General features: G+C 44.6%; 1 protein-coding gene across 2 annotated transcripts in view; it reads left to right on the forward strand.

The window, feature by feature from the left end:
• Positions 1-6,978: 6,978 nt before the first annotated feature.
• sntb2 (syntrophin, beta 2) overlaps positions 6,979-26,759 on the forward strand; it is a 53,141-nt gene continuing 33,360 nt past the window's right edge. For both annotated transcript variants that reach the window (XM_063067297.1, XM_063067296.1), the window contains exon 1: positions 6,979-7,532. In XM_063067297.1, the coding sequence (XP_062923367.1) occupies positions 6,989-7,532 (544 nt within the window). In that variant the 5' untranslated portion in view covers positions 6,979-6,988. The remainder of the gene's footprint in view (positions 7,533-26,759) is intronic.

Here is a 26,759-nt window from a genome sequence, read left to right on the forward strand (position 1 = left end):
CAATTTAATGTGGATAAATGTGAGGTTATCCACTTTGGTGGCAAAAACAGGAAAACAGATTATCTGAACGCTGGCGGATTAGGAAAAGGGGAGGTGCAACGAGACCTGGGTGTCATTATACACCAGTCATTGAAGGTGGGCATGCAGGTACAGCAGGCGGTGAAAAAGGTGAATGGTATGCTGGCATTCATAGCTAGAGGATTTGAGTACAGGAGCAGGGAGGTACTACTGCAGTTGTACAAGGCCTTGGTGAGACCACACCTGGTGTATTGTGTGCAGCTTTGGTCCCCGAATCTGAGGAAAGCCATTCTTGCCATAGAGGGAGTACAAAGAAGGTTCACCAGATTGATTCCTGGGATGACAGGACTTTCATATGATGAAAGACTGGATTGACTAGGCTTATACTCGCTGGAATTTAGAAGATTGAAGGGGGATCTTATTGAAACGTATAAAATCCTAAAGGGATTGGACAGGCTAGATGCAGGAAGATTGTTCCCGATGTTGGGGAAGTCCAGGACGAGGGGTCACAGTTTGAGGATAAAGGGGAAGCCTTTTAGGACCAAGATTAGGAAAAACTTCTTCAGACAGAGAGTGGTGAATCTGTGGAATTCTCTGCCACAGGAAACAATTGAGGCCAGTTCATTGGCTATATTAAAGAGGGAGTTAGATATGGCCCTTGTGGCTAAAGGAATCGGGGGGTATGGAGAGAAGGCAGATCCAAGGTTCTGAGTTGGATGATCAGCCATGATCATACTGAATGGCGGTGCAGGCTCGAAGGACCGAATGGCTTACTCCACCTATTTTCTATGTTTCTAAAAAAAAATTACAATTTGTTCAGAAAAATGGTGAAAGATGTTTTAAACTCAGGCACAATTCTAAAAGGGTTACAGGAAATGAGAGATCAGGGGTAAGTGTGTGTAAATTACTTAAAAGTAACAAGGGAGGTTGACATGGCAACTAAAGAAAGTATTGGGGACTCCCATAGATGCTGCCTGACCTGAGTACCTCCAGCATTTTGTGTGTGTTACTCTAGCTAGAGGGTTCTTAATTTTGGCTCAACGTTAACAGGGACAAGTAATGCAAAAAAAATCAAGGATTATACTTAAAATTTATTCAAGGGAATTTTTAAGAATTTTAATCTTTCTGGAACTTTTGTGTAGTCAGATCTGGTGCAGGGTTTCATGGACTAGTACCATTGGCTGCTTCAGCTGCTGAGATCTTTCAGTGTTCAATTTTCATTCTGGATTCCAGCATCTGCAGTCTCTTACCATCATATTTTTTTATATTACCAGATGTAAAGTTTAGGAAAAAATGAATTGTGATTATCTTTGTTACTAAAGAAATATTTCCCTTTGGACATTACTTGTTATTTTTTTTAACTTGAATGTTAAGAATTGCACAGATGTATACGTGAGTTAGTAACAATGACCTCCATCTATTTCTGTCCAATTTTGAAAATTCAAAGTACTAAAGATGTTTAATTTACTGATAGGTAATAATGTAAAGTAAATATGAAAAATTGACAGTTTGGGGTCTTGCAGTAGCTAGAGAGCATACATTCATGAATGCCTTTTGTTCATATTGGAAATATTATTTGATCATTCTTTGAAAGCAGTGTCACAGGCAAATGGTGTTGAAAAGTGTGAAAACTGTATTTGGCATGCTTGGCCTTCAGTCAGGACATTAAGATTAGAAGCTGCAACATTATGACGCAGTTAAATAAGTCATTGGTGAGGCTTCACTTGGTTATAAGCAGAAAATTACTGTGTACATTTCTGGTTGTCCTGCTATAAGAAGAACATGGTTAAACTGGAAAAAGTGTAGAAAGATTTACAAATATGTGCCATGAGTAGAGGGCCTGAGGTTAACCAGGCTCGACCTTTATTCCTTAGAACGTAGGAGAAGCCAAAGTTACCATGGGGATAAGTTAGAGGGTGATAATACAAGCTAACAGAATGTTAAAAAGTGTGCAATGCACTGAGGCTATGCTAACTGATACAACATCATACATGTTACTAAATGAACAAGCATATCTGTTACATACAATGCTCCCGTCCTTTTCCCTTTTTCCACATCCCTGACTTTTTTTTTATCCATGCACCTATCTTTGTTCCACTTGGCTTCAATTTTTCAGATTTGCGCTGGGTGCATTGTTACCCATCTCAATGGCCTCACTTCCACTGGCTGTTGCAATTTATAAGACAAGAAGACATCGGAGCAGAATTAGGCCATTTGGCCCATCCTGCTCTGCCATTCCATCAAAGGTGATTTATGATCCCCCTCAACCCTGTTCTCCTGCCTTCTCCTGTAACCTTTGACACCCTGATTAATCAATAATCTATCAACCCCTGCTTTAGAGGTACTTAATGACTTGGCCTGCACAGCCATCTGTGACTACAGATTCACCGCCCTCTGGCTACAGAATTTTTTCCTTATCTTTGTTCTAAATGGGTGTCCCTCAATTCAGAGGCTTTGCCCTCTGGTCTCGACTCCTCCACTATAAGAAACGTACTACTCTCCACATCCACTCCATCTAGGCCTTTCAATATTCGTGAGGTTTCAATGCGATCCCCTCTCCCTCATTCTTCTAAACTCCAGCGAGTACAGGCCCAGAGCCATCGAATGATCCTCATCTGTTAACCCTTTCATTCCTAGGATCATTCTTGTGAATCTTCTCTGGACCCTGTCCAATGCCAGCACATCCAATCTTAGATAAGGGACTCAAAATTGCTCACAAGTGCGGTCTGACCAATGCCTTATAAAGCCTTAGATTACATCCTTACTTTTGTGTTCAAGTCAATAGACAATAGGTGCAGGAGTAGGCCATTCGGCCCTTCGAGCCAGCACCGCCATTCACTGTGATCATGGCTGATCATCCACAATCAGTATCCAGTTCCTGCCTTATCCCCATCAAAGTTGCTGGTGAACACAGCAGGCCAGGCAGCATCTCTAGGAAGAGGTACGGTCGACGTTTCAGGCCGAGACCCTTCGTCAGGACTCACGAAGTGAGTCACAAAGTGCACGAAGAACAACTTTTATATTGTTGACTGGCTTATCTTCATATTTCACCTTTTCTCTCTTTATGGCTTTTTTTTTTACTTGCCTTATATTGGTTTTTAAGGGCTTCCCAATCCTCTCCATTCCATAATTCTTATGACATTTATATGCCCTCTCTTTGACTTCTCTTCTCAGCTCTGGTCGTCTCATCCTCCCACTGGAGTACCGCTTCATCTCTCCTCTCCTGCATCTTCTGAATTTCTCCCAGAAACTCCAGCCATTGCTGTTGTGTCATCATATCTGCTAGTGTCCCTTTCCAATCAATGACTGGAGTTTTTGGGAGAAAATTCCCAATCTACCTGCATATTGAAATACCCCCTGACTATTGCAACATTGCCCTTTTTACATGTCCTCTTTATCTCCTGTTGTAATTTGTAGCCCGCATCCTGGCTACTATTCAGAGGCCTGTATATAACTCCCATCAGGGTCTTCATTGTTCCTATTATGACGAGGTAAAGGGATAGTTAATTTCTCAAGAATGTGTGGAGTCAGCCATATTTCTCCTCACCCTCCCCACATACTCCCCTGCACCCCCATTCTTTATATCTGCTCAGCTAGAACAGTAGCGATGTCAGGCAGGATAGTGAAATGCTCCTCTTGCGGGATGTGGGAAGGCAGAAAGACGTCCATTGTCCTTCACGACTACAATTGTGAGAAGTGCATCCAGTTACAGCTTCTAATAATCCGCTTTAATGAGTTGGAGATGGAACTAGATGAACTTCGGATCATTTGGGGTGATAGATAGGACTTGTAGAGAGGTAGTTACACTCAAGGTGCAGGAAATAGGGTGACAGTCAGGAAGGGGAAAGAGGTTAAGGAACAGTGCAGAGTACCACTGTGGCCATCCGCCTCAACAATAGGCATTTCACTTTGGATACTCTTGGGGATGTTAACCTAACAGAAGTAAATCACTGTGGTTGGGATTTTGGCACTGAGTCTAGCTCTGATTCAGAAGAGAAGGGGTGGAAGAAGAGTTGCGCTGTGGTGATAGGGTATTCGTTAGTTAGGGCAATGGACAGGAGGTTCTGAGGGCGAGAATGAGATTTCAGGGTGATATGTTGCCTCCTGGGTGCCAGGGCCCAGGACATCATGGATCAAGTCCTAAGCATTCTTAAATGGGAGGTTGATCAGCTAGAGGTTGTGGTCCAAGTAGGTTTCAATGTCATGGGGTAGGACAAGTGAGGAGGTTCTGCATAGGGAGTTAAAGGGCAGGATCTCCAGGGTTATGATCTCAGGTTTGCTACTCATGCCACATGCAAGTGAGACCAGAACTAGGAAGATTATACAGTTTAATACATGGCTAAGGAGTTGGTGTAAGAGGAAGAGCATAAGATTTTTGCATAATTGGGCTCTCTTCCAGTGAAGGTGGGACCTGTACAGAAGAGATGGTTTGCACCTGAATTGGATGGAGGGACTAATATCCTAGTGGGAAGGTTTGTTAATGCTGCATGGTGGGGTTCAAACTAGATTTGTCGTGGGGTGGGAACCAGACTGGCAGAACAGTTAGTGGAGAGGTTGTGGAGGCAGATGTTGGTAAGATCTCAGGCAAAGTTAGGAATCAAAAGGTTGAGCATGGTGTGACTAATGTCCTGAGCTACGTATATTTCAATTGAAGAAGGCTAAAAGAAGACATGAGGTTGCTCTACCAGACAAAGTGAGGGAGAATTCTCGGGGATTCTACAGGTATGTTAAGAGCAAAAGGATTGCAAGGGACAAAATTGTTCGTCTAGAAGACCGGAATGGTAATCCATGTGTAGAGCCAAAACAGATGGGGGAGATCTTAAATACATACTCTGCATCTGTATTTACTCGGAAGACCAATACATAGTTTATAGAAGTGAGGCAAAGTGACATCAACTTCATGGACCCTGTACAGATTACAGAGGAGTGGTTGTTTGCTACCCTGAGGCAAATCAGTGTGGATAAATCCCCAGAGCCTGATGAGGTGTTCCCTCGAACCCTTGGGAAGCAAGTGCAGAATTTGCTGGCGTTGTAACAGACATTTAAAACATCTTAGTGACAGGAAAGGTACAAGATGATTGGAGAATAGCCAATGTTGTTCCACTGTTTAAAAAAGGCTCTAAAGAGAAACCAGGAAATTATAAGCTGGTGAGTCTGACATCAGTTGTGGGAAAGTTATTGGAAGTTATTCTAAGGTACCGCATATATAAGTATTTGGATAGATATGGACTGATTAAGGATAGTCAGCATAGCTTCAAGCGTGGTAGGTCATATCTAACCAATCTTAAGAGTTTTTTGAGGAAGTCAGCAGGAAAGTGGATGAAGGCAAGGCAGTAGATTTGTATACATGGATTTTAGTAAGGCATTTGACAAGGTTCAACGTGGGAGGATGGTCTAGAAGGTTCAGTCACTTGGCAGTAAGGGTGAGGTACTAAACTGGATTAGACATCATCTCTGTGGGAAAAGCCAGAGAGTGGTAGTAGAGGGTTACCTCTTTGACTGGAGTCTAGTGACTAGTGGTGTGCCACAGGGATGGGTGTTGGGTTCTTTGTTGTTTAACATCTGTGTCAATGATCTAGATGATAATGTGATTAACTGGATCAACCAATTTGCTAGAATTGGGGTGTAATGGACAGTAAGGTTATCATGGCTTGCAGTGGGATCTGCAGTAGTGGAAAAAGGTGAAAAATGGCAGATGGAATTTAATGCAGACAAGTGCGAGGTTTTGCAATTTGGTAGGACCAATCAGGGTAGGTCTTACGCGTGAATGGTAGGGCACTGAGGAGTGTGGTAGAATAAAGGGATCTAGGAATACAGGTACATAATTTGTTGAAAGTGGCATCACAGATATATAGGGTCATAAAGAAAATTTTTGGCACATTGGCCTTTGTAAATCAATGTATTGAATACAGAATGCAAACACAAAGAATTCTGCGGATGCTGGAAATTCATGCAACACACATCAAAGTTGCTGGTGAACGCAGCAGGCCAGGCAGCATCTCAAGGAAGAGATACAGTCGACGTTTCGGGTGGAGACCCTTCGTTAGGACTAACTGAAGGAAGAGCTAGTAAGAGATCTTTTACTAGCTGTTCCTTCAGTTAGTCCTGACGAAGGGTCTCGACCTGAAACATCGACTGTACCTCTTCCTATTGAATACAGAAGGTGGGATGTTATGTTGAAGTTGTACAAGATGTTGGGGTATTGTGTGCAGTTTTCGTCACCTACCTAAAGGAAAGCTGTAAAGTAGGTTGAAAGAGTGCAGAGAAAATTTGCAAGGATTTTGCAGGGTCTGGAGGACCTGAGTTATAAGGAAGGATTGAATAGGACTGTATTCTTTTGAACGTAGAAGATTGAGAGGAGATTTGATATAGGTATGCAGAATTATGAAGGGTATAGATGTGGTAAATGCAAGCAGACTTTTTCCACAGAGTTTGGGTGGCTTAAGGGTGAAAGGTAAGAAGTTTAGTGGGAACATGAGGGGAAATTTCTTCAGTCAGAGGGTCGTGAGAGTGTGGATTGAGTTGCCAGCACAAGTTGTCAGTGGGAGCGCGATTTCAGCGTTTAAGAGAAGTTTGAATAGGTACATGGATGTTAAGGATATGAAGGGCTATGTTCCTGCTGCAGTCCTTGGAGATAGGCGGTTTAAATGGTTTCGACCTGGATGGAGAGCAGAGCGTGTTTCTGTGCTGTACTTCTCCGTTACTATGATTCTCCACGCCCATTGGCTGATAGTACACCACTCCAATTCTGGTCCTGTTGACTTCGTTTTACAATCATAAGAGATTCTGCAGATGCTGGAAATCCAGAGTAATAAACACAAAATCCTGAAAGAACTCAGCAAGTTCGTCCGCAACTCTCCCTTGCTACTATTGGCTGCGTGTTCTCGTCTCCCATTGGCTCCTCTTCTCCTTTTCTATTGGCTAAAATTTAGCGGCTTCCATTGGCTTCCGAGTGTTCAGGGCGAGGGACATGGCGGCTGAGTTGTTAGTGCGCTCCGGGCCTTTGGACGTCTTTCTGCGGGACCGGGGTTGGCTCCAGGTTCAGGCCGAGCTGCGGCAGAGCAGCTTCAGGCTGAGCTGCGAGGAGACGAGGCCCGAGGCTGAGGCTTGGGACCGGCTGTCGAACGGTTCCCCGCGGCCTCGGAGCCCGAGCCCGGTACATATGTGTCCAGCGGGGCCTGGCGCGGGAGACTTGAACTACAGTCCGCCCGCCCTGGTAGCCCTGGAGGCTGGCAGCCCTAATCCCGAGCTCGCAGCGCTGGTGGATCGGGTGCGCACCGTCCGAGTGCTGAAGCAGGAGGCTGGCGGACTCGGCATTAGTATTAAAGGCGGCCGCGAGAACCGGATGCCCATCATTATCTCCAAGATCTTCCGAGGCCTGGCGGCTGACCGCACCGGCGCGCTCTTCGTCGGCGACGCCATCCTGTCGGTGAACGGAACCCGCCTACAGGCTGCCACCCACGACGAGGCCGTGCAGGCCCTGAAGAAGGCTGGCAAGGAGGTGACACTCGAGGGTGAGCGGAGCGGGAGTGTGTCCTTCGGGTGGGGTGGAGGGAAAAGGGGCATTCGGTTTCTGGGAATGGGGGAAGAAGAGGCAGTCCGGCTCTGGGAACGAGGGAAGAGGGGCGTATTGTGTCCGGGAGAGGGGGCAAATTGTCTCCTGTACTGGGGTGTAGAGGAGGGGAGCGGCAAACTGTCTCCAGGACAGAGGTGTAAGGGGAAGAACGGCAGATTGACACGAGGAAAGTGGGAAAGGGGAATGCGGGCAGACCATCTCCTGTACTGGGGTGTAGATGGGAACAGGGCAGATTGCCTCCAGGATTAGGGAGAAGGGGGTCAGACTGTCTGTTATTGAAATGTAGGGGAAAGAAGAGCAGATTGTTGCTGGGATGGAGAGGTGTAGGGGAAGAAGGACAGGCTGTCTGGGATGGAAGGGTTTAGGGGAAGAGGGTAGACTGCCTCGGGGATGGAGAGTGTAGGCAGAAGAAGGACACACTCTTCGGGATGGGGCTCATAGTAGGAAAAGGGCAGGCTGTCTCTTGGACAGGGAGAGAGGGAAGAGTGGCTGGCTGTCTTTGAGGTGAGAGGGTGGGGTGGAAAGGGGCAGACTGTCACTGGGACAGGGGAGCGGTAATGGATTTAGGCTGTCTCCGGGACAATGGGGCAGGGTGGAAGAAAGGGCAGACTGCCTCCTTGACTTGGGGGGGTTTGAAGAGGGGCATACTGTCTTTGGGACATGGGGGAGAGGGACAGACCATCTCTGAGACAGGTTGATGAGAGGAGCAAACTGTCACAGAGAAAGGCGTCGGGAAGAGGTGCAGACCATCCACAGGACGTAGGGCGGCTGGAGGAGTGGGGCATTCTCTCTATGATGGGTTAATGGGAAGACGGGAGACGTCTCCAAAATGTGGGAAGGGAGGAGGATGGACAGTCTCCAGGCAGAGGTGGGATGGGGGATCTGGATGGAGACTGCTTTTGTTAGCATTCATGATCAGAAATAAGGAATTCTCTTGTTGAGAAAAAGCACAAAGTTACCAGAAATATTAAAGCCAGAGATCTCTTTAGAGTGAGGAACTGAAACAAAACTGATGGACACCAGTTTGGGTGACCTCACAGTAGTGAAATGGTTATTATGACTCTATTACAGCTCGGCATTAGAATTCAATCCACCACTCTCCTTTTTCAATCTTTTTATTAGTTTCAACATCAAACACATTACAAAAAGTAAGTACAGAGTAATCGGGATTATATTGATTGATAATTATTAAAATTTACAGTCAGGTAACACATAGTTAGAAATATCCCAAAATCTCACAGATTAACAACAAAATATATAGGGAGTGTACATAAAATACAAAAAATCATTAAAAAAACAGAAAAAGATTTTAAAAAAAATCCCCCCAAAAAAACTAATCTACCCAAACTAAAGAAAACTAAGGGGAAAAAAAGGGCTAATTTGATACCTCAGATAGAACCAATAGTGTCGCCACTTCCGCTCCTCTCCCCATATATTGAAATCACAAAATAGATTTGGCAAGGGTCAAATTACATCATGTGGAAGTATTGAATAAATGGTCTCCAAGTCTCATCAAATGTAATAGATGGGTCAAAAATGACACTTCTAATTTTTTCTAGATTTAAACAAGATATAGTTTGAGAAAACCAATGAAATGTAGTAGGAGAATTCCACCACCCTCTTTAAGGAAATCCTATCCTCCCTGTGAAATGTGTGGGTGCTCTGGTTTCCTCCGACAGTCCAAAGATGAGCCAGTTAGTAGGTTAATTGGTCATAGTAAATTGTCCTGTGATTTGGCTTGGGTGGTTTGATGGGAGGTGAAGCACATTAAAAATGATGCCAGAGTTGTTTCCAGAGCTTTGGAAGTGCTGTTTGATGTAGTGGCTGTTATTTTCCAGTATTCTATTCTGCAGTTGTTCCTGTGAGAAGTTGGCACATTTCTGGTCAATAATGTCTTCCCTAGATTTAGGAGTGCAGAACCAGGCTCTATAGTTTAGACCATAGATAATGGTTGTCGTCTTCTTCTTGCACCCTTAATTCCTGGTGGAGTCGTCGGGGTGCCGTCACAACAAGCTTTGCACCAGCATTTTGGTGTACTCATCATGCGGAGTGTCTTGGGCATCTGAAACCTGGTGGAGCCCATCCCTCTCCACGTTTGACCACAGCCGATTTCCTCCAACTAGGTGGCTCGCCTTGGTTGTGAACACGTGGCCGTTATAGTTCATCTGAGAACCTTTCCATCCCAGCCGGTGACTTCATCATGGAAGTCTTTCGCCCAGTGGTGTTGTGTTAACACCACTCCCTCACATGGTTTAGCCCGCCAGCTGAAGCGGTTTACCGGGGTATGGCGCTTGGAACCAACACGTGAGAGATTTAGGACGATAGATGAGGACCAGTAATGCCCATCCACCCTGTCTAGTAGGAAGCAGTATGCCAGACATCAAAGGTACTACCTCTATTCAGAGCCCCTATACCCCAGTAGACAATGGTATTACAGGAAAAATACCAACATGGATAGAGCATTGGCTGATTGGCACAAGGTAAAGAGGGATCCTTTTTGCATTGGCTGCTGGTAAATAGTGGTCTTCCACAGAGGCCTGTGTTGGGACCACTTTTTACGTTGTATGCTAACAATTTGGATGTCAATCAGATGGCTTTGTGGCCAGGTTTGTGGATGGTAGTGCTCAGGAAGCAGAGAGGTTGCAGAAGAGCTTGGACAGATTAGGAGAATGGGCAAATGGAGTACAGTGTCGGGAAATGCGTGACCATGCGCTCTGGTAAAAGAAGTTAAAGCACAGACTATGTTCTAAATGGAGAGAGAGGACAATTCAAAAATCTGATGTTTCAGTTAGAGTATTGTGAGCAGTTTTGGGCCCCTTATTTAAGAAAGGATGTTGCTGACATTGAAGAAGGTTCAGAGAATGTTCACAACTTTTATTCCAGGAATGAAAGGGTTATCATATGAGCAGCAATTGAAGGCCTGTACATGCTGGAATTTAGAAGAATGGGGTGGGGAGGGAATCTCATTGAAACCTATCAAATGTTGAAAGATCTAGATAGAGTCGATGTGAAATGGATGTTTCCTATAGTGGGGGAGTCTAAGACTAGAGGACACAGCCTCAGAACAGAGGGATTTGCAAGTAGAATGGAGATGGGGAATTTCTTTAACCAGAGAGTGGTGAATCTGTGGAATTCATTACGACAGGCAGGTACTGAGGCCAGGTCACTGGGTGTATTAAGGCGGATGTTGAAAGGCGGAGACATAACGTAAAGATTTTTACTCCTCGTGTATGTGAAGGATGTAAGAAATGAAGTCTTGAATAGTCAGGGTGTGAAAGGTTATTGGGAAAAGGCAGGAGAATGGGGTTGTGAAGGAACTGGATCAACCATGATGAAATACAGGAGCAGAATAATGGGCTAAATAGCCTAATTCTGCTCCAAGGTCTAATGGTCTAATAGGACATAGGAACATAATCAGGCTATTTGGCCCATTGAGTCCGCTCCACCATTTAATTTTGACTAAACCATTGCCCTTATGACCTCATTCTCCTGCCTTCTACCCATAACCTTTCACATCCTGACTTATCAAGAATCTTATCAACTTCCCATCTTGAATACACCCAATAACCTAATTCCAGAGACATACCACCCTGTGGCCAAAGAATTTCCTCACCTCCGTTCTAAATGGACGTCCCTTCATTCTGAGGTTGTGCCCTCTGCTTCCCCAATACAGGAAGCATACACTCCATCTAAGCCTTTCAACATTTGATTGGTTTCTTTGAAATCCCCTTCATTTTTCTAATTTCCAGCATGTTCAGGTCCTGAGACATCAAATGCTCCTGATATGATGAGCCTTTCTTTCCTGAAATCATTTTCATGAACCTCCTTTGAACCTTCTCCAATGTCAGCACATCCTTTTACAGATTATGGACCCAAAACTGCTCACAACGCTCCAAGTGGGGGCTCAACAGTGCTTTACAAAGCCTCTCATTACAGCATTGCTTTTGTGTTCTAGTCTTCGTAAAATGAATGCTAACATTAGACCATAAGACATAGGAGCAGAATTACGTCATTTGGCCCATTGAGTCTGCTCGGCTATTCAAGCATGGCTGATCCTTGTTTCCCCTCCTCAGCCTCACCTACCAGTCTTCTCCCTGTAACTTCTGGTGCTATGTCCAATCAAGAACCTATCAGTCTCTGCCTTAAATACACCCAATGACCTGGCCTCCACAGCTGCCTCTGGTAACAAATTCATCATCCTCTGGCTGAGAAAATTTATCCCCATCTGTTTCAAATGGGTAACCCTCTACCCTGAGGCTGTGCCCTCTTGTCCTAAGTACATTCGAAAGGTTTCAATGAGATTCCCTCTTATCCTTCTAAATTCCAGTGAGTGCAGACCCAGTGCTGTCAAACGTTCCTTGTTTGAACCTCCTCTGAACACTCTCCAATGCCAGCACATCTTGTCTTAGCTGAGGAAGTCAAATCTGTTCACAATAGTCAAGGTGAGGCTGCAGCAGTGCCTTATAAACCCTCAGCATCATATCCCTGCTCTTGGATACTAGACCTCTTGAAATGAATGTTAACATTACATTTGCTTTCCTCACCACCGACTCAAACTGCAAGTTAACCTTTAGGGTGTTCTGTGCAAGGGCTCCCAAGTCCCTTTGCATCTCAGATTTTTGGATTTTCTCCCCCTTTAGAAAATAGTCTGCACATTTATTTCTACTGCCAAAGAGCATGACCATGCATTTTCCAGCATTGTATTTCACATGCCCTAAGGACTTAAGTACCTTTAGGTCTTTCGGCTTTTTGAGCACTTTCTCTTCACACACTACAACATCAAGCATACTACTACTGTCTTCCACAGTGAAAATTGATGCAAAATACTCAGTTCATCAACCGTCTCCTTGTTTCCGCTATTATTTCTCCTGCCTCATTTTCTAGTGGTCCTGTATCCATAGACACATAGAAAATAGGTGCAGGAGTAGGCCATTCGGCCCTTCGAGCCTGCACCGCCATTCAGTATGATCATGGCTGATCATCCAACTCAGAACCCTGTACCAGCCTTCCCTCCATACCCCCTGATCCCTTTAGCCACAAGGGCCATATCTAACTCCCTCTTAAGTATAGCTAATGAACTTGCCTCAACTGTTTCCTGTGGCAGAGAATTCCACAGATTCACCACTCTCTGTGTGAAGAAGTTTTTCCTAATCTTGGTCCTAAAAGGCTTCCCCTTTATCCTCAAACTGTGACCCCTCGTTCTGGACTTCCCCAACATCGGGAACAATCTTCCTGCATCTAGCCTGTCCAATCCCTTTAGGATTTTATATGTTTCAATAAGATCCCCACTCAATCTTCTAAATTCCAGTGAGTATAAGCCTAGTCGATCCAGTCTTTCATCATATGAAAGTCCTGCCATCCCAGGAATCAATCTGGTGAACCTTCTTTGTACTCCCTCTATAGCAAGGATGGCTTTCCTCAGATTCGGGGACCAAAGCTGCACAAAATACTCCAGGTATGGTCTCACCAAGGCCTTGTACAACTGCAGTAGTACCTCCCTGCTCCTGTACTCGAACCCTCTTACTATGAATGCCAGCATACCATTCGCCTTTTTCACCGCCTGCTGTACCTGCATGCCCACTTTCAATGACTGGTGTATAATGACACCCAGGTCTCGTTGCACCTCCCCTTTTCCTAATCGGCCACCATTCAGATAATAATCTGTTTTCCTGTTTATCCACATTAAATTGCATCTGCCATGAATTTGCCCACTCACCTAACCCATCCAAGTCACCCTGCATCCTCTTAGCATCCTCCTCACAGCTAACACTGCCGCCCAGCTTCGTGTCATCCGCAAACTTGGAGATGCTGCATTTAATTCCCTCATCTAAGTCATTAATATATAGTGTAAACAACTGGGGTCCCAGCACTGAGCCTTGCGGTACCCCACTGGTCACTGCCTGCCATTCTGAAAAGGTCCTGTTTATTCCCACTCTTTGCTTCCTGTCTGCCAACCAATTCTCTATCCACATCAATACCTTACCCCCAATACCGTGTGCTTTAAGTTTGCACACTAATCTCCTGTGTGGGACCTTGTCAAAAGCCTTTTGAAAATCCAAATATACCACATTCACTGGTTCTCCCCTATCCACTCTACTAGTTACATCCTCAAAAAATTCTATGCGATTCGTCAGACATGATTTTCCTTTCACAAATCCATGCTGACTTTGTCCGATGATCTCACCGCTTTCCAAATGTGCTGTTATCACGTCTTTGATAATGGACTCTAGCTTCCCCACCACCGATGTCAGGCTAACCGGTCTATAATTCCCCGGTTTCTCTCTCCCTCCTTTTTTAAAAAGTAGGGTTATATTAGCCACCCTCCAATCCTCAGGAACTAGTCCAGAATCTAAAGAGCTTTGAAAAACTATCAATAATGCATCCACTATTTCTTGGGCTACTTCCTTAAGCACTCTGGGATGCAGACCATCTGGCCCTGGGGATTTATCTGCCTTTAATCCCTTCAATTTACCTAACGCCACTTCCCTACTAACATGTATTCCCCTCAGTTCCTCCATCTCACTGGACGCTCTGACCCCTACTATTTCCGGAAGATTATTTATGTCCTCCTTAGTGAAGACAGAACCAAAGTAGTTATTCAATTGGTCTGCCATGTCCTTGCTCCCCATAATCAATTCACCTGTTTCTGTCTGTAGGGGACCTACATTTGTCTTAACCAATCTTTTTCTTTTCACATATCTATAAAAGCTTCACAGTCAGTTTTTATGTTCCCTGCCAGTTTTCTCTCATAATCTTTTTTCCCCTTCCTAATTAAGCCCTTTGTCCTCCACTCTCATCTCTCTTTATTTTTTACATATTTGAAAAAGCTTTTACTATCCACTTTGATTTTACTTGCTCTCTGTAAGTTTTTAAAAATTTTCCAATCCTCTATCTTTCCACTAATCTTTGCTTTGTTGTATGCCCTTTCTTTTGCTTTTGCAATGGCTTTGACTTGCCTGGTCAGCCACGGTTGTGCTATTCTACCATTTGAGTATTTTTTCATTTTTGGAAAAAACATGTCCTGCACCTTCCTCATTTTTCCCAGAAGCGCCTCCATTGCTATTCTGCTGTCATCCCTGCCAGCAGCTCCTTCCAATTTACTTTGGCCAAATTACCACTGTAATTTCCCTTACTCCATTGAAATACTGTTGCGTCAGACTTTATTTTCTCCCTATCAAATTTGAAGTTGAACTCAATCATATTGTGATCATTGGTTCCTAAGGGTTCTTTTACCTTAAGCTTCCTAATCACCTTCGGTTCATTATATACAGGTTTCCCCCGCCATCTGAAGGTAGAGCGCTCCTGTGAAAAGGTTCGTAAGCCGAAATGTCGTAAAGCGAAGAAGCAATTACCATTCATTCATATGGGAAAATTTTGTGAGCATTCGCAGACCCAAAAATAACTTACCAAATCATGCCAAATATCGACAGAAGGTCTCATGCAAGCACTGTTGGCAAAAACATGGCGCAAGCTATGAAGCTGCCAAATCATACCAAATAACACGTAAAAATACAAATCCTATATAAAGTAGAAATAATGTATGTACAGTGTAGTATCACTTACCGGAATTGGTTCAGTGCCGAGCACACTGATGATGGTGTGTTAGACTGAGTCGTCGCAGGCTGGGGTGGTGCAGTGGCCCCCACCCTCCAGGCTACCGACCGATACATTGCCACGAAGCACGCAGGGGTCCAGCAGTAACCGGGAGGCATGTAGCACATCTTTTAGAAAAAAGCTGAAATAAACATGCTAATTAATTAGGTGCCACCCAGCACGTAATTGTTGGGCCAGATCAGTGCTGATTACATCGCCTCTGATTAAGGCTGACGTTTACGTGTGGAGCAGCACCTAATTAATTAGCATGTTTATTTCGGCTTTTTTCTTAAAGATGTGCTGTGTGCCTCCCGGCTACCACTGCATTCTCCACGAATCACGGGGTGGTGGGACACGGGTGTCATCTCATCATCTGTTTCCATTAGAACAGGCAGCTCATCTTCTGCTATGACTGCCCGCCTCGATGTCGAAGGTCGAGGCTCGTTGTCTGCTGTGGCTGATGTGGAAGGCTTGCATGACTGCTGAGCCTCGCGCATTTTTCTATCATACAGTTCTTTGTAAGGACTCAAACCATCTTGCAAATATCTCCTAAACCTACGTACCCTTTCAAAATTAAAGTCGTACTTTATCATTGCAGCGAAAATCTCATGTAGTTGGTTCACGTTCATTTCGCTACTGCATTCGGTTTTGATTGTTATCCTTTCCTCTTCCAATTACGTCAGCTCTTCATCTATCAGATCTTGGTCATGGGATGCCAAAACCTCTTCAAGATCATCTTCATCAGCTTCCACAAGCCAAACTCACGTTGTCCTTACTTTGTTCACCACGATCAAAATGCTTAGTTATGTCTAGTTTTACGCTAAGTGTAACACCCTCACGAGCTCTTTCAGGCTTTTCCAGTATGTCAGAACTCATCTTGCAAACGGCTGCTCACAGGCACATGTTAAAGCAATGCTGCTCCGAATCGGGGGGAGAGCAGCTGCTTGGGGTGCGCGCTGCCTTTTATCGCGCGCTGATTTTTTTCATAACAGTGAAAACACCTTCTGTTAGCAAAAACGGTACTAATGTGGGTCTTTCGTAACAGTGAGGTTTCATAAAGCGAACGTTCGAAAAGTGGGGGACAGCTGTAACACTCGATGCAGTATAACTGATCCCCTAGTAGGCTGAATGGCAAACTGCTCTAAAAAGCCATCTCTTTGGCGTTCAACAAACTCATTCTCTTGAGATCCATTACCGATCTGATTTTCCCAATCGATCTGCATGTTAAAATCTCCCATGACTACCGTAACATTGCCCTTTTGACATATACCTTTTCTATTTCCTGTTGTAATCTGTGGTCCACCTCCCAGCCACTGTTGGGAGGCTTGTATGTAACTGCCATCAAGGTCCTCTTATCCTTGCAGTTTCTTAACTCAACCCACAGACCTCAACATCTTCCCAATCCTATGTCACATCTTTCTACTGATTTGATGCCATTATTTACCAGTAGATCCACACTACCTCCTCTGCCTATCTTCCTATCCCTCCGATATAGCGTGTGACCATGTTTATTCAGCTCCCAACTACAACCATCCTTGGGACATTTGGTGTACTGAGTCTTCTCCACCCTTTGAACATAGCTGCTTTATTTACCCTATCAACAGCATTCTCCATTCTCCTGCCTTCTCCCCATAACCTTTGACACCCTGGCTAAACAAGAACCTATCAACTTCCACTTTAAATATATACAGTGGCCTGCACTTCAGTGGTCATTGGTGGCAATGAATTCCACAGATTCACCGCCCTTTGGCTAAAGAATGACTCCATCTCTGATGTAAATGGACATCCCTCTATTCTGAGAGTGCGTCCTCTGGTCCTAGACTCCGCTAGATGCCCACTATCGGAGACCCCCCCCCTCCCCCCAGTTCTTCTAAACTTCAGCCAGTACAGGCCCAAAGCCATCAAATGCTCTTCATATGTTAACCCTTTCATTTCTGGCGTCATTCTCATATAACCTCTGGACCCTCTCCAATGCTAGCACATGCTGCTCACGATACTCCACATGCGATCTGATGAATGCCTTATAAAGTCTCATCATTAATCACTTATAGTGCAGAAACACTGACTACTTTGATCACTTTGGAATGTTTTTTTTTCCTTTTAACTGAGTTCCTTGTAAAGTTGTGTATTTTTTTGTTCTGAATGCTGCTTATATGATCCTATATGTGTGTGTTGCTGTTATAAATTTTTCCTTACACCTGTGCATACGTGTATTTGTGCATTTGACTATGATTACCCTACCAACACCATCAGTATTTTTCATGTCAGATATCACCATTCTTTCACTATCATGGGGTCAAATTGCTGGAACATTAATGACAGTATGTCTGGTTCTCCAGGTGCAACAGTTGTTCAGTAAAACAGCTCTCTGCCCCCTTTACTGTACTCTTTTCCATAGATGCTGCCTGGCTTGCTGAGTTCCTCCAGCATTTTGAGTGTGTTGCTCTGATTTCCAATGTCTGCTGGCTTGGGTTGCAAAGCCTCATCCATTAAATAAGAAATCTGCGAACTTGCTAAAGTTTCTCCTGCATTCATCTCCCAGTGAGCAGCCTCTGCCAGGCTATTCGTAGCACAGTGGTTACGGAAACTGAGCTTCATGCTGTGCATTCTGAACACGCTGTGACAATGTTATATTTGAGGCTGTCAGTGTGTAAATGGTCATGTGCATTCCATGGATGGGGCAGTTCTGGTTAGTTGCAGTTGAGTCCTGTTGGAAGACAGGATTGAATTAATCAGGAAATAGATTTCAAAGTAAACTGAGAGCATATTTCCTGTTAGAGTGGTCATTAAAGATGAGTATCACAGCTGCGGCTTGTTTGGAGAGGAACTGAAGTGGCTGAATGATTGACAGTGCTCACTATCAAGGTCATAAACACCAGACAGAACTGTTGTTGCTCTGAGAAGGGAGCTGTGTTTCTCTCCTGTTTTTGTTGACAGCATTTTCTCTAGAAATGTGGGACCTACGTACTTGGTTAGTAGCTCCTGTCTGCATATGATGATGAAAAGATTATTCATAGTTATTGAAAAGAAGAATGATAAACTGCGAATAAGTCCCATTAGGAATAAAACTACGAGACTGAATACAGATTGGAACTGGTTACTTGATGGTGAACCTTTTGTGGTGCTGCAATGCATTCCAGAGGGTGGGAGGAAGGTGTTGGGTTGTTAGGCAGGGGTACTAAAATCACTAAATTGTGAATGAAAGAAGATTTTAGTTGGTAGCTTAACATCCAAGGACACAAGTTGTATCACAGGGATAAGCAGGTAGGCAGAGGGGATGGTGTGGCTGTGTTGGTACAAAATGAAATCAAATCCTGAGGAAGAGGTGATAGGTATTGCATTGTTGTGGGTAGATCTAAGAAATAGCAAGGTAGAAAATCCCTGATTGGAGTTGTATGCAGACCCTCAACCGGTAGCAAATGTCCACAAATTACAACGGGAAATAGAAAATGCATTTCAAAAGTGCAATATTACAATAGTCATAGGGGATTTCAATATGCAGGTAGATTGGGAAAATCAGGTTGGTGCTGGATCCCAAGAGGGGGAATTTCTAGAATACCTATGAGATGGCTTTTTAGAGAAGCTCATTGAAGAGCCCACTAGAGGATCAGCTATTCTGGATTGGGTGTTGTGCAATGAATCAGAAGGTAAAGGAACCCTTAGAAGCCAGTGATCATTGTATGGTATAATTCACCCCACAGACTGAGGAGAAGCTAAAGTCAGATGTTCAAATTCCAAGTAAAATTTATTATCAGAGTACATGCATATCACCACATACAACCCCATGTTTCTTTTTCTGTGTGGGCGTACTTTGCAAATCTATAGAACAGTAACTATAAACACCGTTAACTGTAAGCAAACTGCAAATGCAGATATAAATAAATAGCAATAAACAACAAGCATGAAGTAACAATATAACAGAGTCTTTAACCGAGTGTAGCTAACCCCTTTTGTTCAAGAGCTTGATGGTTGAGGGGTAGTGACTGTTCTTGAACCTGGTGGTGCTGGTCCTAGGCATCTGTACCTTCTACTGGATGACAGCAGCAAAAAAAGAACATGGTCCAGGTGATGAGGATCTTAGATGATGGGGGCTGCTTTTCTGCAGCAACACTTCATGTAGATGTGCTCAATGGTCGAGAGGTTTTTACCCATGATGTACGGTGCTGAATCTGCTGCTGTTTGTAGGATTTTCCGCTCAAAGTCAACACACTTACTGCACTTTTTATCACACATCTATAGAGCTTGTCAAGGCTTTTGATGACATGCCAACTTCTGCAGACTCCTGGGGAAGTAGAGGTGCTGTTGTGTTTTCTTTGCTATAATATTTATATGATGAATCAGTATTACATTGGAATAAAGGGAATTACAGAGGCATGAGAGGAGATGGGCAAAATTTTTTGTAAGGATGTACTGGCAGGGATGAAAGCAGAGCAGCAATGGCTGTGTTGGGACAGCTTTTTACGTTATATGTCAATGATTTGGATGATGGAATTAGAATATAAAAATTTACAGCACATTACAGGCCCTTGGAGCCACAATGTTGTGGCGACCATGTAACCTACTCTAGAAACTGCCTAGAATTTCCCTAGTGTATAGCCCTCTTTTTTTCTAAGCTCCATGTACCCATCTAAGAGGCTCTTAAAAGACAGTATTGTATCCAATTCCTCCACCGCCACCAACAGTGCATTTCATGCACCTACCACTCTCTTAGTGACATCCTCTCGGTACCTAATTCCAAGCACCTTAAAACTATGCCCCCTCGTTTTAGCCATTTCAGCCCTGGGAAAAAGCCTCTGACTATCCACACGATCAATGCCTCTCATTATCTTTTACACCTCTATCAGGTAACTTGTCATCCTCCTTTGCTCAACGAGAAAAGGCCAAGTACACTCAACCTATTCTCATAAGGTACACTCTCCAATCCAGGCAATATCCTCATAATTCTCCTCTGCACTCTCTGTATAGTATCCACATCCTTCCTGTAGTGAGATGACCAGAACTGAACGCAGTTCTCCAAGTGGGGTCGTATATAGCTGTGACATTACCTCACGGCTGATGAATGCCAACAAACCATACGCCTTCTTAACAACACTGTCACCCTGCACAACAGCTTTGAGTGTCCTGTGGACATGGACCCCAGTGTGGAGGATCTCTCAGGTCCTCCACACTGACAAGAGTCTTGGCATTTATATTATATTCTGTCTTTAAATTGGACCTACAAAAATGAACCACTTCACACTTACCTGGGTTGAACTCCATCTGCCACTTCTCAGCCCAGTTCTGCATCCGATTGATGTCCCATTGTAACGTCCGACAACCCTACAGACTATCCACAACACCCCCAACCTTTGTGTCATCAGCAAACTTCCTAACCCACCCTTCTACTTCTTCATCCAGGTTATTTATAAAAATGACAAAGAGGAGGGGTCCCAGAATAGATCCCTATGGAACATCACTAATCACTGTCTTCCATGCAGAATATGAACCATTTACAACCACCCTGTGCCTCTGTGGCAAGCCAATTCTGGATTCACAAAGCAAGGTCTCCTTGGATCCCATGCCTCCTTACTTCTTGAATGAGCCTTGCATGGGGAACCTTATCAAATGCCTTACTGAAATCCATATAAACTACATCCACTGCTCTGCCTTCATCAATGTGTTTTCATACATCCTCAAAGAACCCAATCAGGCTTGTAAGGCACGACCTGCCCTTGACAAAGCCATGCTGACTATCCCTAATCAGATTATATCTCTCCAAATGCTCATAATCCTGCCTCACAGGATCTTCTCCAACAACTTGCCCACCACTGAAGTAAGTCTCACTGGTCTATAATTTCCCGGGCTATCTCTATTCCCTTTCTTGAACAAGGGAACAACATTTGCAGCCCTCCAATCCTCTGGTACTTCTCCCATCCCTATTGATGACGCAAAGATCATCGCAAGAGGCTCAGCGATCTCCTCCCTCACTTCCCACAGTAACCTAAGGTATATTTCATCCAGTTCTGGTGACTTATCTAACTTAATGCTTTTCAAAAGCTTCAGGACATCCTCTTTCTTAATGTCTATAGGTTCAAGTGTTTCAGTCCACTGTAAGTTGTCCCCACAATTGCCTGTTGAATACTGAAGCAAATTATTCTTTTAAGTACCTCCTCTGACTTCATGTACACGTTTCCACTATCGTACCTGATTGGTCCTTTTCTCACAGGACGCATCCTCTTGCTCTTCACATACTTGTAGAATGCCTTGAGGTTTTCCTTAATCCTGCTCACCAAGGCCTTCTCATGGCCCCTTCTGGCTCTCCTAATTCCATTCTTAAGCTGCTTCCTAGCAACTTTGTAATTTTCTAGAGCTCTAACAGTACCTAGTTTCTTGAACCTTTCATAAGCTTTTCTTCTTAACTAGATTTTCTACATCCTTTGCACAGCATGGTTCTTTAACCCCACCATCCTTTCCCTGCCTCATTGGAACGTACTGATGCAGAACGCCATGCAAATGTTCCCTGAACATTTGCCACATTTCTGCTGTGCATTTCCCTGAGAATATCTGCTCCCAAGTTCCTGCCTAAATGCATCATATTTTCCCCGACCTCAATTAAATATTTTCCCAAATTGTTGTCTACTCTCCCACTCCAGCGCTATGGTGAAGGAGATAGAGTTGTGGTCACTACCTCTAAAATGTTCTCCCACCAAGAGATCTGACACCTGACCTGGTTCATCTCCCAATATCATAGAACATAGAATAGTACAGCACAGTACAGGCCCTTCGGCCCACAATGTTGTGCTGACCTTCAAACCCTGCCTGCCATATAAGCCCCCACCTTAAATTCCTCCATATACCCTGTCTAGTAGTCTCTTAAACTTCACTAGTGTATCTGCCTCCACCACTGACTCAGGCAGTGCATTCCACGCACCAACCACTCACTGAGTAAAAAACCTTCCTCTGATATCCCCCTTGAACTTCCCACCCCTTACCTTAAAGCCATGTCCTCTAGTATTGAGCAGTGGTGCCCTGGGGAAGAGGTGCTGGCTATCCACTCTATCTGTTCCTCTTATTATCTTGTACACCTCTATAATGTCTCCTCTCATCCTCCTTCTCTCCAAAGAGTAAAGCCCTAGCTCCCTTAATCTCTGATCATAATGCATACTTTCTAAACCAGGCAGCATCCTGGTAAATCTCCTCTGTACCCTTTCCAATGCTTCCACATCCTTCCTATAGTGAGGTGACCAGAACTGGACACAGTACTCCAAATGTGGCCTAACCAGAGTTTTAGAGAGCTGCATCATTACATCGCGACTCTTAAACTCTATCCCTCGACTTATGAAAGCTAACACCCCATAAGCTTTCTTAACTACCCTATCCACCTGTGAGGCAACTTTCAGGGATCTGTGGACATGTACCCCGAGATTCCTCTGCTCCTCCACACTACCAAGTATCCTGCCATTTACTTTGTACTCTGCCTTGGAGTTTGTCCTTCCAAAGTGTACCACCTCACACTTCTCCGGGTTGAACTCCATCTGCCACTTCTCAGCCCACTTCTGCATCCTATCAACGTCTCCCTGCAATCTTTGACAATCCTCTACACTATCTACAACACCACCAACCTTTGTGCCGTCTGCAAACTTGCCAACCCACCCTTCTACCCCCACATCCAGGTTGTTAATAAAAATCATGAAAAGTAGAGGTCCCAGAACAGATCCTTGTGGGATGCCACTGGTCACAATCCTCCAACCTGAATGTACTCCCTCCACCACGACCCTCTGCATCTGCAGGCAAGCCAATTCTGAATCCACCTGGCTAAACTTCCCTGGATCCCATGCCTTCTGAATTTCTGAATAAGTCTTCCGTGTGGAACCTTGTCAAATGCCTTACTAAAATCCATGTAGATCACATCCACTGCACTACCCTCATCTATATGCCTGGTCACCTCCTCAAAGAACTCTTATCAGTCTTGTTAGACACGATCTGGCCTTCACAAAGCCATGCTGACTGTCCCTGATCAGACCATGATTCTCTAAATGCCTATAGATCCTATCTCTAAGAATCTTTTCCAACAGCTTTCCCACCACAGATGTAAGGCTCACTGGTCTATAATTACCTGGACTATCCTTACTACCTTTTTTGAACAAGGGGACAACATTCGCCTCCCTCCAATCCTCCGGTACCATTCCCGTGGACAACGAGGACATAAAGATCCTAGCCAAAGGCTCAGCAATCTCTTCTCTTGCCTCATGGAGGAGCCTGGGGAATATTCCGTCAGGCCCCGGGGACTTATCCGTCCTAATGTATTTTAACAACTCCAACACCTCCTCTCCCTTAACATCAACATGCTCCAGAACATCAACCTCATTCATATTGTCTTCACCATCATCAAGTTCCCTCTCATTGGTGAATACCGAAGAGAAGTATTCATTGAGGACCTCGCTCACTTCCACAGCCTCCAGGCACATCTTCCCACCTTTATCTCTAATTGGTCCAACCTTCACTCCTGTCATCCTTTTTTTCTTCACATAATTGAAGAATGCCTTGGGGTTTTCCTTTACCCTACTCACCAAGGCCTTCTCATGCCCCCTTCTTGCTCTTCTCAGCCCCTTCTTAAGCTTCTTTCTTGCTTTCCTATATTCCTCAATAGACCCATCTGATCCTTGCTTCCTAAACCTCATGTATGCTGCCTTCTTCCACCTGACTAGATTTTCCACCTCACTTGTCACCCATGGTTCCTTCACCCCACCAATCTTTATCTTCCTCACCGGGACAAATTTATCCCTAACATCCCACAAGATATCTCTAAACATGGACCACATGTCCATAGTACATTTCCCTGCAAAAACATCATCCCAATTCACACCCACAAGTTCTAGCCTTATAGCCTCATAATTTGCCCTTCCCCAATTAAGAATTTTCCTGTCCTCTCTGATTCTATCCTTTTCCATGATAATGCTAAAGGCCAGGGAGCGGTGGTCACTGTCCCCCAGATGCTCACCCACTGAGAGATCTGTGACCTGACCCGGTTCATTACCTAGTACTAGATCTAGTATGGCATTTCCCCTGGTCAGCCTGTCCACATACTGTGACAGGAATCCATCCTGGACACACTTAACAAACTCTGCCCCATCTAAACGCTTGGAACTAATCAGGTGCCAATCAATATTAGGGAAGTTAAAGTAACCAATGTAACAACCCTGTTACTTTTGCACCTTTCCAAAATCTGCCTCCCAATCTGCTGCTCTGTATCTCTGCTGCTACCAGGGGGCCTATAGAATACCCCCAATAGAGTAACTGCTCCCTTCCTTTTCCGGACTTCCACCCATATTGACTCAAAAGAGGATCCTGCTACATTACAACCCTTTCTGTAGCTGTAATAGTATCCTTGACCAGTAATGTCATCCCTCCTCCCCTTTTTCCACTCTCTCTATCCCTTTCAAAGCACTGAAATCCAGGAATATTGAGAATCCATTCCTGCCCTGGTGCCAGCCAAGTCTCTGTAATGGCCACTACATCATAATTCCATGTATGTATCCAAGCTCTCAGTTCATCACCTTTGTTCCTGATGCTTCTTGCATTGAGGTACACACATTTCAGCCCTTCTACCTTACTGTCTTTACACCGTTTATTCTGCTTCTCTTTCCTCAAAGCCTCTGTATGTTAGATCTGGCTTTACTCCATGCACTTCTTTCACTGCTCTATCACTCCGGGTCCCATCCCCCTCGCAAATTAGTTTAAACCCTCCCGATCCATGCTAGCAAACCTACCTGCAAGGAGTTCCTCGAGTTCAGGTGCAACCCAACCAATCTGTACAGGTCCCACCTTCCCCAGAAGAGATCCCAATGATTTAAAAATCTAACACCCTGCTCCCTGCACCAACTCCTCAGCCACGCATTCAACTGCCATCTCCTCCAATTCTTACCATCACTGTCACGTAGCATTGGCAGCAATCCTGAGAACGCCACCCTTGAGGTCCTGTTCTTCAGCCTTCTGCCTAGTTCCCGAAACTCACACTTCAGGACCTCATCCCTCTTCCTGCCTATGTCGTTGGTCCCAACATGTATCACGACTTCTGTTTGTTTCCCCTCTCGTACCAGGATGTCGTGCACCTGGTCAGAGACATCCCGGACCCTGGCACCCGGGAGGCAACAAACCATGCTGGTGTCCTTCTCACGTCCACAAAATCTCCTGTCTGCTCCCCTGACTATAGAGTCTCCAATGACGACAGCTCTCCTCTTCTCCATCCCACCCTTCTGCACCACAGGGTCAGACTCAGTGCCGGAGGCCCTGCCACTGTGGCTCACACCTGGTCGGTCATCCTTGCCAACAGTATCCAGGACGGTAAACTTATTATTCAGGGGAATGGCTACAGGGGTGCTCTGCACTACCTGTCTGCTCACCTTTGCTTTCCCCCCTCTGACTGTCACCCAACGACCTGCTTCCGACAGCCTAGGTGTGACTACCTCCCTGTAGCTCTCATCTATGACTGCCTCATTCTCCCTTATGAGTCGAAGGGCATCCAGCTGCTGCTCCAGATTCCTTCCAGATCGCCCAGCCATATGAACTTCTGGCAGATGTGACTCTGCGGGAGAGGGGAGTTCCCCCAAGACTGCCATATCTGACATGAGAGGCACATCACTGTCTCAGGAGACATTGTGAAGACTTAACTGGGAACAAGCTCGTCCTCCACCTCTTCTCGTCGAAGCCTCTTGAGTCAAAGCCTCAAAGCTCCACTCCTTCACTGGCCCACTCACGCACTGTCTGCTTCGTTTGAGCTATCAGATCAAGTACAGCCTCTCCTCTAGTTGGCTTATCTACATATTACATCAGGAAACTTTTCTGAACACACCTAACAAACTCCTTCCCATCTAAACCCCTTGCACTAAGGAGATGTCAATCAATACTAGGGAAGTTTAAAATCTACCATCACAACAACCTATTATTGCAGCATTCCAGAATCTGCCTCCCAATCGGCTCCTCAATGTCCCTGTTAGTATTGTTGGTGGGGGGGGGGGGCCTATAAAAAAACACCCAGTAGGCTTATTATCCTTTTCCTGTTTCTGACTTCCACCCACACTGACCATCCCTCCTTGACTTCCTTCTTTTCTGCAGTTAGAACCATTCCTATTGATGGCTTTTTGGCCACGTTTGTGGATGTGAACTTCCCACTATTCAGGGTATTTACAAAGGTGTGTGTAAAAAGGGTCTGAAGGATCACTGGGGACCCAAGTCACCTCAACCACAAACTGTTCCCAGCTGCTACCATCTGGGAAATGGTATCACAGCATAAAAGCCAGGACCAACAGGCCCTGGGACACTTTCTTCCACCAGGCCATCAGACTGATTAACTCATGCTGACACAACTGTATTTCTATGTTATATTGGCTATCCTGTTGTACATACTATTTATTATAAATTACTATAAATTGCACATTTAGTCAGAGACTTAACATAAAGATTTTTACTCATGTATATGAAAGATGTAAGTAATAAAGTCAATTCAATTTAATTTAATTATTGCTAGCTATAGGGATGGTTCTAGCTGCCAGGTCAGAATATTGAGCTGAATTTAGAAAACAGCAAGTAGTAG

Source organism: Mobula hypostoma, chromosome 14 (genome assembly GCF_963921235.1).
Source record: "Mobula hypostoma chromosome 14, sMobHyp1.1, whole genome shotgun sequence".
NCBI lineage: Eukaryota > Metazoa > Chordata > Chondrichthyes > Myliobatiformes > Myliobatidae > Mobula > Mobula hypostoma.